General features: G+C 38.8%; 1 protein-coding gene across 1 annotated transcript; it reads left to right on the top strand.

Annotated features, from left to right (window-relative positions):
* The first annotated feature begins 15,572 nt into the window (after positions 1 to 15,572).
* On the top strand, positions 15,573 to 16,370 carry LOC149193111 (uncharacterized). Its single transcript, XM_089407215.1, has one exon. It carries the CDS (start codon positions 15,573 to 15,575, stop codon positions 16,368 to 16,370), a length of 798 nt encoding a protein of 265 aa, XP_089263341.1.
* The last annotated feature ends 1,265 nt before the right edge of the window (positions 16,371 to 17,635 follow it).

The following is a 17,635-nucleotide window of genomic DNA, read 5'->3' as shown; positions in this document are numbered from 1 at the left end:
AAAATAATTGTTCTACTTGTAGAAATGGAAAGTGTTATTCATCATATGTAAAGTTTGACCCTAGTTGCAAGAATGTAAAGACTATGCTAATTGTAGGAATGAAAAGTACTTGTCTATTTACCCTTGTGCTGCTTGCAAGAATGTGAATCATTAGTCTAATTACAAAATGTGAAAAGTTGCTTTGAAAATAAATTAATCATATGCTAGAACAACACTTATTAATTGAAACCCTAAGAGCATGAATTCAAAGAAACAGGCCTAATCTACTATGCATTGGTAAATCACCCTCTTAATCACTGTGTTCAAAGGGACTTGGCTGGAGTAAGATAGTTCATATTCATTTCATAATAAAATGATCATTACCATTCAATTTAGAAATTTGTCACGTAATTCTAATTGCAGAATTGTAATTGTAGTGAGGAAAAAGCAGGTTCAAACTAGTCGTGGGTCCTCCTCAATTGTGGATTTAGAGCCTAGCGGCCATTATTCAAGCCTAAGAGATGAAAGCCAAGATTTTGGAGCAAACTTGGTCAAGTTTAGGGACTGCTACAAGATTTCTACATGATGCTACATGATTGCTACATGATGTTATAGGATTGCCTTGTTTTGCTACAAGATTGATTTTGTGAGCATCTTGGGGGAAGAAAAGGGGGTTTGAAGGTGGGAAAGGGCAGGTAAGGGTATATGAGGGTTGTGTGAGGATTTTTCCAAGCCTGGTACCTCTCAGAGGCCCATATTGCACACAAAAAAATGCACATAGTGCCCCTGAAATAACCGAGAAATACGGTGTTGATGGCAGGATTTTGACGGCAGTGTGGGATGACAAGGAAGGGGTTGATGATGAGAAGGGGAATGTAGGATGAGTGTACCAACCATGTAATCCATTGATAGTACGTGCAGACCAACAACAAACCCTTTTCCTGCACTCAAAATGATGATCAAATTGCTGCAAAATAAGCTAAGAAAGACTCGATGAGTCAAATTTTATGAAATCAAACAAAGAAGGATATTATTGTATTAAAAACTAATTCACCTTACAACGTGCATCTAACCTAGATACATGAAAACTTGAGAAATATGATTTTAACTCCTATATTGCAGAAATAGAGTATGTAAGAGACAATGAACTAAATCCTAGAAAATTGCAAAGGAAAGCAACCACACATTTTTGGCTTGTTGTTGTAGACTCCTCAACCACACTTCCCACAAGGGAGGTGGTAATCAAGCCTACAACCACAATTTTTTTGGCAAATAAACTTCTACTCAAACAAGGAAGGAAATGATGCTACTAAAATAATGCATAAATGAGATACATAAAGAGGGACTCGAGCCTTTGGGTTGGGCCCTAAACCAAGGGAGCTCAACACTCTGCAACAAAATCAAATGTGAAGAAACAATATACCTTTCATTAAAATAAAATAGAGCTCAAATACATCATGTAAATAAAAATAGAAATAACAGTCTTGAACACTTGGCTCTTAGTAGCCCCCCTTGCTTCAAAAATTCAAGTCCTAATGAGCTCCGAGGCTTGTTCATTTATACAAATATGACTAAGGGGTAGCATCCTTGGAAATAGGGCTTCTTCCCTCCAAAATCTCGAGGAATGTGGATCTAGCTACCTTATATCCTCACATTCACTTGAGTTCATTGGCTGATAGTAGACCTCAAGCTATAGATGAGTGATTCTAGGGTTCACTTCAAGTCAAAGGAGAATAAATACAGGGGAAAATCCTCCTACACTTCCTCGAGATGCCTCCAACGTGCCGCTGCATCATAAATGTACTAAAAAAATATTTTTTTCCTACACATTAACCACATTAGACCACGAAACATGATAAGCATCCTTTAATCTTCCTATTAAACACACTATGGCCAAAAATATGTCAATTAATATGAAAAAGGAAAAATTTATATGATGGAGGATGGAAAAATGGCATTATAATATACCTATTGATTTGACCCATAATCACCTCCTACTAAAAGTGTTTCTCACTCGTTGAGCAACTTACTCACTGATATGTACCTCATGCATGGCCCTATTGGCATCTCTGATATGCCAAGGAATATCATATGGTGTGCCTTCTTGTGGATAGAATCCTCCAGTTGCCTCTATCGATGCTCACTCCCTTTGTTCCTCTACTTGATCTCTTCTCTCTTGTAGGCCCAATAGAAAGGAAGAAATTAGTTTTAGCCCTATCCAATTGATGTTCAACATTTGAATAATTTTTTTGTATAATGGGGTCCTTTATAGGGAATTCCTCAACCTTTCAGGGGAGTGATATTCCCTGGTTTATAGACTATGGGGCAGAGGATTCCATCTTCTTTGTCAAGCCTACAAACTTTCAGTCCCCAATAACCTAAAGGTATATTTGAAATGGAGGATGGATTGTTCTTGTGTTTCTAGGTAGCAAGGGGCTAATTTAGGATCTACAAAGACAATGTTATGGTTACTTATGATAGCAATGTGGCTTATTAACTCTGCTCTAATGTATAGGGGCTTACTTGCTTCTTTTTCCATAACCCTCTTTACTTCCTCAACGCTTTTTTCTTCATGGGTCATCCAAGGGGCTAGTGCCATTAGTTGTGCATCCCCCAATATTGAATCAGGGTCCCAAAAGTTCATGTCTATGAGGATCATGTTGTGCATATAGAATTCAATGAATTTCGACTTATCCTCGATGCTCACCTGTTGGAAGAAGTCAATGAACCTCCTATAATCCTGAAATGGTGGAGAGTTATATTGTGCCAATGTTCTGATTTTAAATTTCATCCATTATTCTTTGAAGAAAATGGCATATGATTTGGATGGTTTCCTGCATTAGATGGCCTCAATGGACAAGCTTGCCATCGTGGCAAGTTCTGCTTCCTTTTCCTATAGTTGCTCTCTTAGCCCATTGTTCTCTAACTGTAGCTGCTCCTTCATGACTAATTCCTTTAGCCCCTATTCAACCATTTCCTTACCTATTTGTTGCATATTTTCCTCCATGAGGCCCACATCCTCTACTTTCTTGGATTTTGCAATTTTCATCCACCAATGAGTTTTGTCTCTCTCTTTTTCTAATTCAAACAAGAGGTGAATTGAAAGCTATGTAGGTATAATTATTCCCAAATCAATAAACTTGTAACAAGACCCAATATTAGGCTATGGATCCGGCTCTTGGATTCCTTGTGACCCTTCTCCCTACTCTTCAGGTGTTGTTGTCCATTCCTGTAAAACTTTTTCTTCATCATATAGCAACTTTGTTCTTTCCTATAGTAGTTATGTTCCCTATCATGTAGCACATGAAAATTGAATATGTAGCTCCTATGTAGCACCCTAGGGAAACCTTGGTCATAAGCTAGTTGAAACTTTGATGTATTAGTGGGCCTCTCTAACAGTTTTGAGAATATGCTTCGGTACAATTGAAGTCAGTCCTCCCCATGTATTTTCTTTTGTTGTAGTGGGATTAGTGCACTTGGTGAGCTGGCCTCTACACATATTTTCTTTTTTACCCATTGGCCCCACCACTCATAGTTATCACCCTTCCGCTCTGACTCTTCCATGTTGCATGGAAGGGTGGGTGAACTGTATTTTTATTAATCGCGAGTGGACAAGTTTACTGACCACCTCCAACCCATAAAATCTTATTCCTCGTTCATTAAAAACTTTTCTTGAACCAATATGCACTGAAGGAAAGATGCGAGGACTGTCATACCCGAGCCTACCTATGATGTCGAGTTGTTGTAGATGCATGCATGCTACTACTCAACCCATGGTCCATATTTTGGCCTTTCGAGGTGTTATCTTCCATGCTCTTATTTCATCCAATGGTCCTCATTTGAACAAAAAATTTCACTGATATTCTCTGATAACTGTTTGATTGATGAAGTCTTTTTTATGCAGGTGTTTCCAATGTTCGATCTGCTACTGTTGGAGTGGGGTAGTGACCTTGCATCTACCTCTCAAGGATGGTGTGCCTTCCACAGATCTCAGGGATGGCCTCTTGATACTTAAGGATGGTCAAATCTTCATTCTGGACCTGCAAGAGTTCTTTGCTTCTGGTTATGTAGGCTTTTTTCAAGTTGCTATAGGAACCTTAACTACCTTCATGAAATGCACTCACTAACTTGGATAATTCATGGTGAGCCTATGGACAGGGATTGGAAAATTTTATGGTGGTGAAACCTTGTAAAGAAGGGGTGAAAATAGGGTCTTTTATGAACAAAGGTGGATTTGTGGAAGGGAAAGTGGTTAAATGGTGTGGTGAGATGTGAAGGAGGTGTGGTGAGCCTCTCCTATCATTTTCCTAATAAAAACATGAGTTTTGACCCCTTTCACTAGGATGATCTCAATCCTCTAGCACTTCTGGTCAATCCTGTAGCACTATAGGATTGAGGTAGAATTGAGTGTAGCTATTTGCTTGATGATGGAGGGGTGAAGGGAAATACGTGGAATGATGGAGGAAATGTAGGAGACTAGTTTGGGAGATGGAGAAATGGCATGTGGACCCCTTTTCTTTCGACTTTTGTCCTTTTGGATATGGTTAGAAACCCGCAAAACAAAAATATAGCAGCACTGGTGTAAGATCTCCTTTACCTCTGTGTTCTTCCTCCCTCCTTTTTTATACTTTTATTTTTTTTTGTTTTTGTTTATTTGAGAAATGCAAAAGGACTCTGAAGAGGTTTTCAATCTGTAGGCCTGTCCTAGGTGCCTAAAAGGAGGTTTTCAACTAGGGATATTTTCATTTTTTTCTGCTCTTGGGTTGCCTCATGGAGGTTTTCAACCCTAGAGTTGGCCTTATATGCCACTAGAGGTTTTCACCTAGGCCCTTTATTTTCCTTTTTATTTTTCCTTTTTTTCTCTTTTTTTCTGCCCTCTTTTGTTGATTAGAGGCTGGATGAACTAAGGGTTGTGAGACCCCCAATTACATTCGACTCCTTTATTATTGAAATACTAAGTTCCCCTTTTGACAAAGGTCTTTTGTATAACTTTAACTAGTAACCATTAAGCAACAAGGATTTGTCCTCATCAGTTGTTCTTAGTTAGACAAATCCATTCCCATAACATTTTTCCACTTCATAGGGGCCTAACCACCTTGTCATCAATTTCCCTTTGAAATCATTGAACCTTGAATCATATAGAAGGGCCACTTACTCTCTTCGAAGGCCGTCTCCCTAATGTGTTTGTCATGCCAAAATTTCCTCTACAGTTGGACTACCTCTGTGTGCTTGAGAGCCTGCAGTCTGAGCTCATCCAAACCATTGAGTTGGAGAGAAATTTCTTGTTGTGTTATAGTGAGGTCTAAGTCCAACTGTGGTTCCATCCTCAATGTATTATATTCAAACTCAATGGACAACATGGCTTTCATTCCATAAACCAATTCAAATGGGGTAAATCTAGTGGTGGTCTTCTAGGTGGTATTGTAGTCCCATGTGGCCTCTATAAGTTGATCTGGCCAATCCCTTCTCCTACGGATAACAACCTTGGTTAAAATATTCTTTAATGCACTGTTTTTGACCTCCACTTGCCCATTTTCCTGAGGGTGATAGGAAATGGATTGCCTGTGCTTGATGTGGTGCTGCTTCATGCTGTCTTCAATTGAATTTGAGGTTAAATGTGTCCCTTGGTTAGTGAAAAACTCCCTAAAGAAAACAAACATGTAAAATCGGTTCTCCCTTAGGAATTCAACCACTTTTTTCTTAGTTGCTGCCTTTATTTCCTTTCCTTTATCCCACTTGGGAAAGTAATCGGTGCATAAAATGATATACCTCTTTTGCCAAGATAGGGGATTAAGGGGTCTAATGAAATCCATACGCCACTTCTAAAATGGCTCCAAGGTGACTTGAGGTTGTAGGGAAATATCATTCTTGTATGTAGGATTTCCAATTCTTAGATATTCATCGCACCTTGTAGCGTGCCTCCTTGCATATTGATGTAGATTAGGCCAATAGTATCCAGCTTGTAGAACTTTGAATGGTGTCCTTTTAACAGCAAAATCACCCCCACAAGGCCCATCATGGCATGCTAAGAGGATGTCAAAGACCTCCTCCTCTCTCAAAAGTCTTCTTAGAATCTAATCTGGCCCCAACTTCAAGAGATTTCCCCAATCTAAGTGAAAGGGGCACTCTTCCTAATAATGTTTCTCTTCTCTGTGGAGGATAGATTATGAGGGAACCTCCCAAGAACAAGCAATTTTCTATATCAGTAAACCAAGGAGATAACACCGAGATGGAAAATAGGTGTTCATCATGAAGTTGATCATCTACCATCTCCTCACTTCCTATAGGTAAGGTTAGTCTTGACAGAAAATTTGCAACCACATTATCTTTTCCTCACTTGTCAACAATAGTTAAATCAAATTCTTGTAATAATGACAACCATTTGATGATTCTAGCATTGATATTAGGTTTATTCACTAAGTATTTAAGAACTTCATGATCAATATGAACAAAGACTTAATATCCAGTGATATAGTGCCTAAACTTATTCAAACTGTGCACCACATATAAGAGCTTCTTTTTAGTGTCGATTAGAAACATTATTATTGATGAAGTCTATTGCATAAGGAAATTTTCCTTCCGCTTGTCCTAAGGATAGTCCTACAATTTTATCTGATGAATTTGTGTGGATGTGGAAAGGTAATGCCCAATTGGGACCTCAAGGATGGATGTAGTGGTCAAATTTTCTTTCAACTTTTCAAATACCTCTTGTCACTTGTCGGTACACCAAAGGTATGAATCTTTAGCCATAAATCTCGATAGGGGTTAAGCCTATTTATTAAATTCCTTAATGATCCTTTTATAATACCTAGTCAATCCAAGGAAGCTTCTGACATCCATTTGTTTTTTAGGAGTAGGGACCCTTTTAATGATGGGAACTTTGTTGGGGTCATCCTGTATCCCTTCCTTGGGTATGGAATGGCCTAAGATAGTCCCTGCATTCATAAAAAAACTCACATCTTTTGGGACATAATGAAAGATTCATCTCAATGAATTTATTTAAGACTTTACATAGGTTAGAAATAGCTTCCTAGAAGTCACATCCATAAGGGATGAAATCTTCCAAGTATATCTCAACAATGTCATGAAAAAGGTTAGCAAATATACTCAAAACTACCCTCTAGAAGGTAGCAAGGGAATTACACAAACTAAATGGAAGGACTCTATAGGAAAAGGTTCCCTAAGGACATGTGCATGTGGTATTTTCTTGGTCCTCAGGGCTGATATGTATCTAGTTATACGAACTAAATCCATCTAGGAAGGAAAATCATATCTTCCCTAGAAGGCCATTTACGACTTCGTCAATGAAAGGTAGAGGGAAATTGTCCTTCTTTGTAGCCTTGTTAAGTTCTCTATAATAAACACAAATCCTCTACTTCCCATTCTTTTTTGGGACGATGACAAGATGGGACACCCACTCATTGTCTGAAATGGGGTATATGAACCTTGCATCCAACAACTTTTGTAGTTCTTCTTTTACAATGTCCTTACAGGCAGGATTAATCCTCCTCTGGGTTTGGTGCATATTTTTTCATCCTTCGTTTATGTATTATGATGAGTAAAAATTGAGGGATGGACACCATTTATTTCATTATAGTCCCAAGAAAAAGCATCAATATGTTGCCTCAACACAATACATAATTTCTCTTCTTTCTTGGATAAGAGAGGGAGTTGATTTTTAGCGTTATGGATGGAATGATTTCCACAACATTGGCATGATCTAATTTAGGATCAACAGAGAAAAAATCATTCCATTGATTTCCCTCAACTTATTCTAAGGATCCTTCAACCATTTTATCAATTGGCATGGAAGTGGGAGGTTGATTATGTACAAGATGGTCAGTAAGGTCATCTTCATCAAGCTACCTACCTCATATAATAGTATCTAGTGTACATACTAGGTAGAGATATGTCTGATAAAAATATTCTTCTTCCTCTTCCTCTATCCAAAATGGTAAGTCATTCTCAATAGAAGCTTGATCAGGGGGATATAGTATGAGTGGCTTTGAGAGATGCCTATTCTTGATTATCATGTTCCCAACCCTGCAACTAATGTAGGCATTAGTATTGGCCAGCCAAGGTCTCCCTAGGATGAGAGGGTAACCATTAAACTTGTTTTTGGGCTGGAAGACAAGGAAATATGTGGGATACTTCAAGGAGTTGATAGATACCAACACATCCTCAATAACTCCTTCAAGCAATAATGTGGATCTATCTGCAAACTACAACACTTTAGTGGTATTTCTCAAGGCCCCTTGGAGGTTGAGCTTTAGTGTGGTTTCCTTAGTGACAACATTTATTCCATACCAAATGTCAATCAAGGTGTTAGGGACAACAATGCTATTAATTTGCACATCCATTACTAGGCTACCGACATCCAAGTACTTTCGGTAGATCACCCTCCCAAGAATTAGATCAAATAGTTTCCCAACAGAACTGATAATGGGGGAATCTCTCTTCTTCTGCCAGGCCTTTTGAAAATAATTCCTGATAATATTTTGTAAATGGGGACATATTTTATGGCCTAGAGAAGGGGTATTTTAACACAAAATTTCTTCAACTCTCCTAGAAGTTCAACCTTTTCTGGGGTGCATTGTTTAGGTTGGACTAACCTTTCAGGATAGGGATGCACATTAGCTTGAAGGGTGCCATATTCCTTCTCTTCTTCAAGATATTCAGATGGAGAAGGTGGGTGAGCATCCAGGAATACCTTCAGATTGAAGGTTGATCTCTTGGATCTCCATAACATAAGCAAGTTAGGATATTTCCCCACTATAAACTTGTTGTGTCTACTTATTGTTTGTGTTCAGATTGTGTTGGGTAGGAAGTTGAGGTTGCTTAGGTGGGATGTCCTGGGGTAGTTGTGGTTGAGGTTGAGGAGGAGGCATTAAGGCAGGAGGTTGGGTTTCTGAGGCCTCCATATTTGTGAATGGTTTCTTCATTGAGGAGGCTGAAGTTGATGTGGCTGGAAAGGTGGGTTGGCAAAATGAAGAGGATACTGAGGAGCATACGAACAAGGAGATGACATGGACCAAGATGGATGAGTTGGAGGGTACCAAGGCTGGAAAGGTTCATTTTGATTTGAATTTTAAGAAGGATATTGTACACTTGGCATGCCCTATTGATAAGGTTGAGGGCCTTGGGGCCTCCTCTGGTTAATGAAACAAAGTTTTACCAAGCCATTTTATGCTCCTTGGTATAAAAACTTTATGCCTGGAAGAGAGGGACATTTATCTGTTGCATTTTTTTGTTCATAGATAGAGCAAACCTTTATGGTGTTCAGTGGGAACTCATTTCTTTTATGCCTCTTAGTGCACCTAGGGATAAAGTATAGCTAATGCCCTTTCTTCTTTCTCTTGCTTCCTTTTAATTTGCATAGTGTCCATCTATAAGGTAAAGGTATGCAGCATTTCACTCTTGAAATATTTTGACATACTCCTTGTCTCATGTTTTATGGTTGAGGTGGAGAGAGAAGATTTAACCAGGCCTTGACTTGACCTTCCCCTTTTCCTAGCAGCCCTTGAATGGTTCTCGAATACTGTCTTGATGTCATCATAGGTCAGTTGGTAAATATCTCCTCTAGACAGCATATTGAGGGTCTCCATTACATCTTCCCTGACTCCTTAGAGAAGTACTAGTTTAAGTGATTCAAGATCAAGGGTATAGTTATCCCTCTTATAATTGAGTTGGAAGCTTTCCTCAAAGTCTTCCAAAGACTTATTTGGCCCTAGGGTCATCGTAAATATTTCTTCTTTTGTCTCATTAGAACTACAGTAATCCTTGTACTTTTCATTAAGGGCTTGTTTCATTTGTGCCTAGGTAATGATGATGCCTCCACGTAGACTCATAAACCATCACAAGGTTGCATCCTTCAGGGTGGAGGGAAACAAATTGAGCTTCTATTCATCAGAGGTATATTCATAGGCCCTACAAACTGCATCAAAACCAAACATAAATGTGTCAGGGTCCTCAGAGGCTAAGCCATGGAAGTGTGGAAGGAAAGTGGGGATGTTATTCTTCATCCTGGCCTCCCCATTGGTTTCTTAGATGGGAAAGAATTCATTCTACTTATTTTTAACCATGTTTTTCATAGATGACATGGGCTCTTCCTCCACTATAGGTTCTGAAAAAATTTCAGGTTTCTCACCTAAAGGATTTTCGAACTCCCCTGTGGTTAGAGAGGGAATCTTACAGTGACCAAAGAAGAAGGGTGATTAACTTCTTGTAGGGCTGGGAGATTTTGGTATAAATTTCCCTTTATTATCACTACTCCTATGAGGCATGAAAGAACTAATTTTGTTTTTCTATGTTTTCTTCTTTTTCTTGAACCTTTTTCAAATTAGAAATGTTGATGCAGAATAAATGATGACGAAAAGTAAGAAAGGTAACTTCTAAGTATAAATAACACCTACTGGACACCTCCCCGACAATGATGCCAAAAAGTGATGAGCTTGTTATGTAACCAGCTCACAAAATAGAAAAGAAATAGATCAACGACTTAAAAATTATCCTCTTTGAGGGGTAAACCTCCTCTACATTACATAAATGAACAATTCTTAGATGATCCAAATGAAAAGACCTCATTTCTATATAGGATTATAAAGGGTCACAATATAATCAGAGCCTACATAACAATAATAATGTAAGAGCATAACAATAACAATAGTGGGCTTCAATGGGGCACAATAATAACAATATGGGGACTACATGGGCACAAAAATAACAATAAGGGGTCTACACTAACAATAAAAATAAGGGGATACACTAGTATTATAGGGACCTAGCATTACCCTCTCCTTCAAAAAAGTATTTTCCTTAATGCTTGAGTAGTTATGGATGCTTCTTTATAAAATTATCATCCTCCCATGTGGAATATTTAGTGGATAAGTTCTCTCATTTGATGAGGTACTCTGAAATTGATCGATTTCATAGCTTCCAGGTTCTTGTTTCCATGACTACTTTAGGTTCCAATATGATTTTTCCTTCCTCGTTAAGTTCTGGAAGTATTGTTTGAAATGGGAGCTTGTCACATATAACCTTCTTTAAGCATTGAACATGGAGAACTAGGTGTACTTGCGAAGATGCATGAAGATCCAATTTGGATGCCATAATACCAATATTTTGCAATACCTTGTAAGGACCATATTACTTTGGTTATAATTTATTATCCTTCTTAGCTTGCTTGAGGGACATTTGTTTGTATGGTTGTAATCATAAAAATACCCAATTGCCTATATCAAAAATTCGTTCACTGTGCTGCTAATCTACTTGTTGTTTCATTCAATCTTGTGCCAAAGTGAGGTTATCCTTTAAGAGTTGGCGAACTTGTTATTGATGCTCGATGTGATCTTCCATTGCTTGAACCTTAGAATTTTCTCTTAAAGATGATGTGATGGACGGTAGATGAATCCATAAAGTTCCATAAATGGGGTCAATTTTGCTGTAGTATGGAAGGAAGTGTTATACCACCATTCAACCAGAGGTAACCGCTTGACCCATTATGGTTATTTATTAGATACAAAGCAACGAAGATATCCTTCCAAAAAAAAATTTCTATCTCAATTTTCCCATTAGATTGAGGATGACAAGATGAGCTATGAGCTAATTGAGTACCTAGACAAGAAAATAATTTCATCCAAAAATTTCCAGTGAAAATGGGATCTCTATCTCTTACAATGATCTTTGGGTTTCCATGTAGCTTTTGAATTGTTTCCATAAATGCAGTAGCAATTGTAATGGATTTAAATGAATGAGATAGTGCACAAAAGTTTGCATACATTGTAAGTCTATCAACTACCACCACGATGACACTCTTTTCTTCAGACTTGGGTAAACTTGTGATAAAATCCATTGGAACCTCCTCCCAACATTGACTTGGAATAACTAAAGGTTGTAATAGACCCAGGCTCTTAATTGTCTCCACTTTATTTTGTTGACAAACCAAACATTTCGCCACAAACTTTTGAATATCATATTTAAGGCCATCCAAAAACGATTCCTTCTTGACACTGTGGTAACTTTTAAAAATGTTGAGTTCCTTGCTATGGGAGAGGTGTGTGATTCCAAAAGAATCTTTTGTTTGAGTTGGAAATTATTACAAAGGTATAAGTGATCATTGTACCACAATGAATCATTTTTCTAGCTAAATGTGTCAAATGTACTGAGATCTTGTTGTAACTTTTAAATGAGTGTCCACACTTCTTCATCATTCTTCCATTCATCCCTTACCTTAGTTATCCAATCTAGTTGGATAATATAAATGGCACAAAGAAATGCTTTCACATCCTCATCCTTTCTTGAGATTGCATTTGCAACAACATTTGCTTCCCTTTTTCATAGATGATTTCAAAGTCATAACCCAACATCTTTGTGACCCATTTTTGTTGCTCTTCTATAGATAGTCTTTGTTCCAAAAAGTATTTAAGACTATCATGATTTTTTTTTACCTTCAAGTGTCATCCCATTAGTTAAGGTAGCCATTGATTTAGTGCATGTTGTATTGCCAACATTTCCTTCTCATAAATAGGTTTGTGTAAATACTTTCCTTTGAATGGATGACTGTCAAAAGCAATGGGTCTTCCTTCTTACATTAAAATAGCTCCAATTCAATTTCCTGAGGCATCACATTCCACAATAAAGGTTTTTGTTAAGTCTAGCGTAGCTAAGACTGATGCTTGGCACAGTTCCTCTTTAAGATGTTAAAGGCGTTAGTTGCTTATGGAGTCCGAGAAAAAGCATCTTTATTCAATAATTTTGTTAGAGGTGCTTCTATTCTCCCATAATTCTTCATAAACTTGAGATAATACCCTGTCAACCCGATAATTCCTTGAAGATACTTTATTGTTGTGGGGATTTTCCAGTCCTTAATGGATTTAACTTTTTAGGGTCTATTTTAACACCCTCATGAGATACAATATGACCGAGATATTCCACCTCCTGTAATTGTTTCTCCTCCAATAGTTTGAGCACCCTATCAACATGTTACACATGATCCTTCCAAGACTTGTTGTAGATTAGTATATCATCAAAAAGTAATAACACAAATTTTCTAAGGAAGGGTTTTAAAATGGAATTCATCAAACCTTGAAATGTATAATGTGCATTGGTAAGGCCAAAAGGCATGACCAAAAATTCATAATGACCCTCATGAGTTCTAAATGTTGTTTTCAAAATGCCTTCATTCTTCATTCTAGTTTGATGATATCCTGAATGAAGATCCAACTTGGTGAAGTAAATTGCCCCATGTAATTCATCTAACAATTCATCAATGACAAGAATGGGAAATTGATCTTTAGTAGTGAGTTTGTTGAGCTCCCTATAATCCGGACACATGTGCCATGATCCATCCTTATTATGCACCAATAATACTGGAGCAAAGAAAGAACTTTGACTAGGTTGAATTATACTGGCCTCTATCTTTACTGCAACCATATGTTCAATTTCACTCTTCTAGGAATAAAGATATCTGTAAGGCCTGATGTTTGGAGGAATATGTCCTGGAATAAAATGAATATCATGATCATGCTCACAAATGTGTGGGAGGCCTTTGGGAGTCTAAAATACCTTGGAATGATTTTCCAAGACTTTTTGGAGGTCTGGAGAAATATATGATTTCGATGTTTGAACCTCTAGTAATCATAATTGTAAAATTACACCGAGTTGTTCTTTCTTTAGAAGCTTTTTCATGCCATTAGAGTTGAATATCTCTCCTAGTTTACATATGATACCCCTTAATTCAATTTCCTTTCGTCCCCAAAAAAAATTAAAGAAAAGTTCTTGAAAATTAAAAACTATTGTACCCAAATATTGTAACCATTAGACTCGTAGTACAACATCAACACCACCCATTTTAATGGAACTAATTCAACTATTCAATACATATTCCCCCATGGTTAGCTTGATATTATGGAACTTTCCAGAGCAATTTATAGTTTCTCCATTTGCACTTGACACACTAGTGTTGGATATAGGAAGCAATTCAATTCCTTGGCTATCTTGCAATGAATTAAATTATGGCCACTACCTTGCTTCAAAGCCTTCCCCCTCAGCCAAGAGAGACAACCAAGGGAAGGAACCGACAAAGCCTTCGGGTCCAGAACAAGTAAACATGGATACAAGAGATTTCCTAAAGCAAGATATGACAGATGCTCCCACTGATCAGTCAGACAAGCATAGTGAAGTACAAGAAGGAAAGATTAGGCAACAGGAAACACCCAAGGTTACATCAACGACATGAAAACCCATAGCAGCTGAATGACCCAAGATAGAACTTCCTAGCCAAAGAATCAATGGTCAAATCCAGCACATGAAGGACCATGCACTCATTGGAAAATTTATTAGATACTGGCTGACTGAAAAAGCTTTGCAAGGATGGATCTCTGCCAAATGAAAACCCAAGGGACATGTCACCTTGCAGCTAGGACCAAAAGGGTTTTTCACTGTGATTTTCATTTGCATCGAAGACCAGAATAGGGTTATGGATGAAGGTCCCTACTTCTTCAACTTCGCCGGTCTGTATTTAAGGGAATGGGTAGAGAGATTTAACCCGAACAAGGAGGATTTCAGCTGGGCACCAGTTTGGATCCAGATGTACTCGCTCCCGTTGGAATACTAGGATGAAGAATCGCTGAGAGACATTGGCAAGGGGCTAGGGGAGTTCATAAAAATTGTTGTTGAAACGAAGCTGCGCAGATACACCTCCTATGCCCGTATTTGTGTCTTCATGCACCTGGACAAAGCACTTCCAAACTCGGTAAGTCTCTTCCATGATGACTTTGAATGGATCCAACCCTTAGATTTTAAACATGTACCCTTTTGCTGTCACAAGTGTCATGCCCATGGGCATCTTTTTCGAGACTGCCCTCTAAATGCTAAACCCCAAACCTCAGATCCCTTAGACAAGTCAGCTCATGATGGCTTTACCAAGGTCACAAATCGAGAAAGATCGCATAAAAAGCCCTCCTTCGAGAAAAATCCCATGCAGGATGCTGCCTCCGTTCCCTCCACAAGCAATAGCTTTGAGGTTCTTGCTAAAACTTCAGAAGACCTACTGCAGAGCATTTTGCCAATCCCACCATTGATCATCACGACCTCTCCCCCCCTCTGTCTGGCTCTTCTCCCACTCCCATGCCCCTGAGTGACAACATCGGGATTCCTGAGGCAGCTCTAAAGGACCCTGATTGGAAACCAAATGGAATGGATGTTGATGGTATCCCCAGCTAGATCCTGCACTTAGCAATCACCTTAGCAGAAAGCAATCAGATGCAACATATGGAAGAAGAACCGAAAAGCATTGATTTGGGAGGACTTGACATCTTTGAGCTTGAACAAGCATGCAGAAGGAAAGACTACGACAATATTCAGGAACATTAGCTCAATACCCTGGAAGTCATCATCTCCAGGGCTTACCAGCAACAACAACTAGTCATACAACCGGGCAGTCAATGGGATGTCAGCTTCTTTCCTAAAGATTCCAAAAAATGTTGAAGAAAGACAAATCTTCAAAGAACTATTGCAACAGGGAAAATCCTTGTAGACTCAGGCTGATACGCTAAGTTGACAAAGTACTACAAGCATGCCACAAATAGTGAGTCATGAAGCTCACTTCATGGAATCTAAGAGGGCTCAATAGCCTCGGCAAACTCAGAATGATAAAAAACATGATAAAGCAGGAGCAGCCCCAGATATTCTTTATGCAGGAAACGAAATGTAATAGTAACACACTTGGAAACATCCTCTCTAGAGCATGGCCAGGTTTTCACTCGGTTGCAGTGGATGCTTTAGGTGCCTCCAGGGGACTAGCAATTGCCTGGAACACACAAGCTATAACGCTCACAGAATTTCATGCCTCTCATCACATTATACAGGCTACTTTTCATATAATTGGCACCAGCATTCATGGCCATCTCTCCAATGTCTACTTCCCACAGGAAGCAGGCAACAAAATTGCTCTTTTAGACACAATAGAAGTGCTCAACTTCAATAGAATCCATCCTCTTTGGATCATTGGAGGAGACTTCAACATGATCACCAAGCCGGAGGAAAAGCAGGGAGGCCAAGCCAAGATGGAACATGACAATGGCCACTTTAAAGATTTTATCCAAAACAATATGCTAATTGATCTGCAATTCTATAATGGAATGCACACCTGGAGCAATCGCAGGGTTGGGCGACTTCAAATTGCTTCCAAACTAGACATATTCCTCATTTCAGATAATGCAGTGCATCTTGGAGGTGACATTTCGGCATCAATTCTTCCATTTTCAGGCTTAGATCATTGGCCTATCTCTCTCCAATGGCAAAGACCAGGCAACTCTACCAGGCATCCTTTTCACTTTGAAGCTTTTTGGCTCACCCAGCTTGCCTTCAATGACCTCATCAGATCCACCTAGACCAACTTCCCTTCGCCAGAGGGATAAAAAATGTTTCAGTTTCAATAGAAACTCAAATTCCTGAAATCCCAAATCAAGCGTTGGAATCAAGAGACTTTTGGCAACATCTTCCAGGCTCAGCAAGATCTAAACAAAGAAATGAGAGAACTCCAGCAACAGATAATCACAGAGGGCTACAAGGAAGAGACTTTGGAACAGGAAAAGCTCATTCACAATCAATTGGAGGAGAGAAGAAAGTAGGAAGAAATTCTATGGAAGCAAAAATATAGAATTAGATGGCTGAAAGAAGGAGAAAGAAACACTAAATTCTTCCACAGAACCACAATACAGAGAAGAATGAACAACACCATCTCTTTCATACAGAAGCGAGGGGGGGAAGAGTGGAAAGCCATGCAGAGATCAAACAAGAGTTTATCAATCACTTCCAGGAGGTCCATCAAGAACCCCAAATTGATAGACAACCTGCTATAGAAAAGATCACTCAAAATGTGCCGTAAATTATCACAAAAGAACACAACCAACTTCTTCTTCGACCAGTAATTCCTCAGGAGGTGGATTTAGCTATGAACCAGCTCAAGGAGGGCAAAGCTCCTGGTCCGGATGGCTTCACTACTACCTTCTTCCACTCTTTCTAGGATCTTATCAAAGAGGAGGTGTGGCTAGTGGTGGAGGAATCATGCACTCTTCATTGGCTTTTGCCCTCTCTAAACTCAACTTTCATCGCCCTCATCCCAAAAGAAGAGAATACCAGTACTCCAGAGAAATTTCGTCCAATCGCACTATGCAATGTTATTTACAAGGTGATATCCAAAGTCATTGCTAACATGTTGAAGCCTCTTTTGCCCTTGCTCATATTGCCTGAACAATCTGGATACGTAGAAGGAAGACAAATATTGGATGGCATTATCCTCACTCATGAAATCATACACTCCTTCAAGCACTCCAAACAGGCAGGTATGATTCTCAAGATGGACCTCTCTAAAGATTTTGATAAGTTAAGCTGGAACTATATTCAAAAAATGCTAACAGCCTTTGGTTTTTCGCCAATGTGGGTTCGATGGATTCTGAGTTTAATTTCCACAAATTTTTTCTCTATCCTCATAAATGGCATACCCTCTCGACCTTTCAACCCCTCTAGAGGCATTAGACAAGGAGATCCACTTTCCCCATTCCTTTTTGTTCTAATGGCGGAAGGTCTGGGTCGCCATATCAAACATGCCCTCCTCTCCTAGCATCTCAAAGGTCCATCCATACAAAACTCTCCA

Source organism: Pinus tabuliformis, chromosome 2_2 (genome assembly GCF_031772625.1).
Source record: "Pinus tabuliformis cultivar Carrire ecotype Pingquan chromosome 2_2, CPIR1, whole genome shotgun sequence".
NCBI lineage: Eukaryota > Viridiplantae > Streptophyta > Pinopsida > Pinales > Pinaceae > Pinus > Pinus tabuliformis.
Note: the sequence above shows the minus strand (reverse complement) of the source record. Positions and strands in the feature narration are given on the sequence as shown.

Excerpts from the sequence above, each read along its gene's own strand:
- LOC149193111 (XM_089407215.1), top strand. The coding sequence starts at position 15,573 with ATGAAGCTCACTTCATGGAATCTAAGAGGGCTCAATAGCCTCGGCAAA.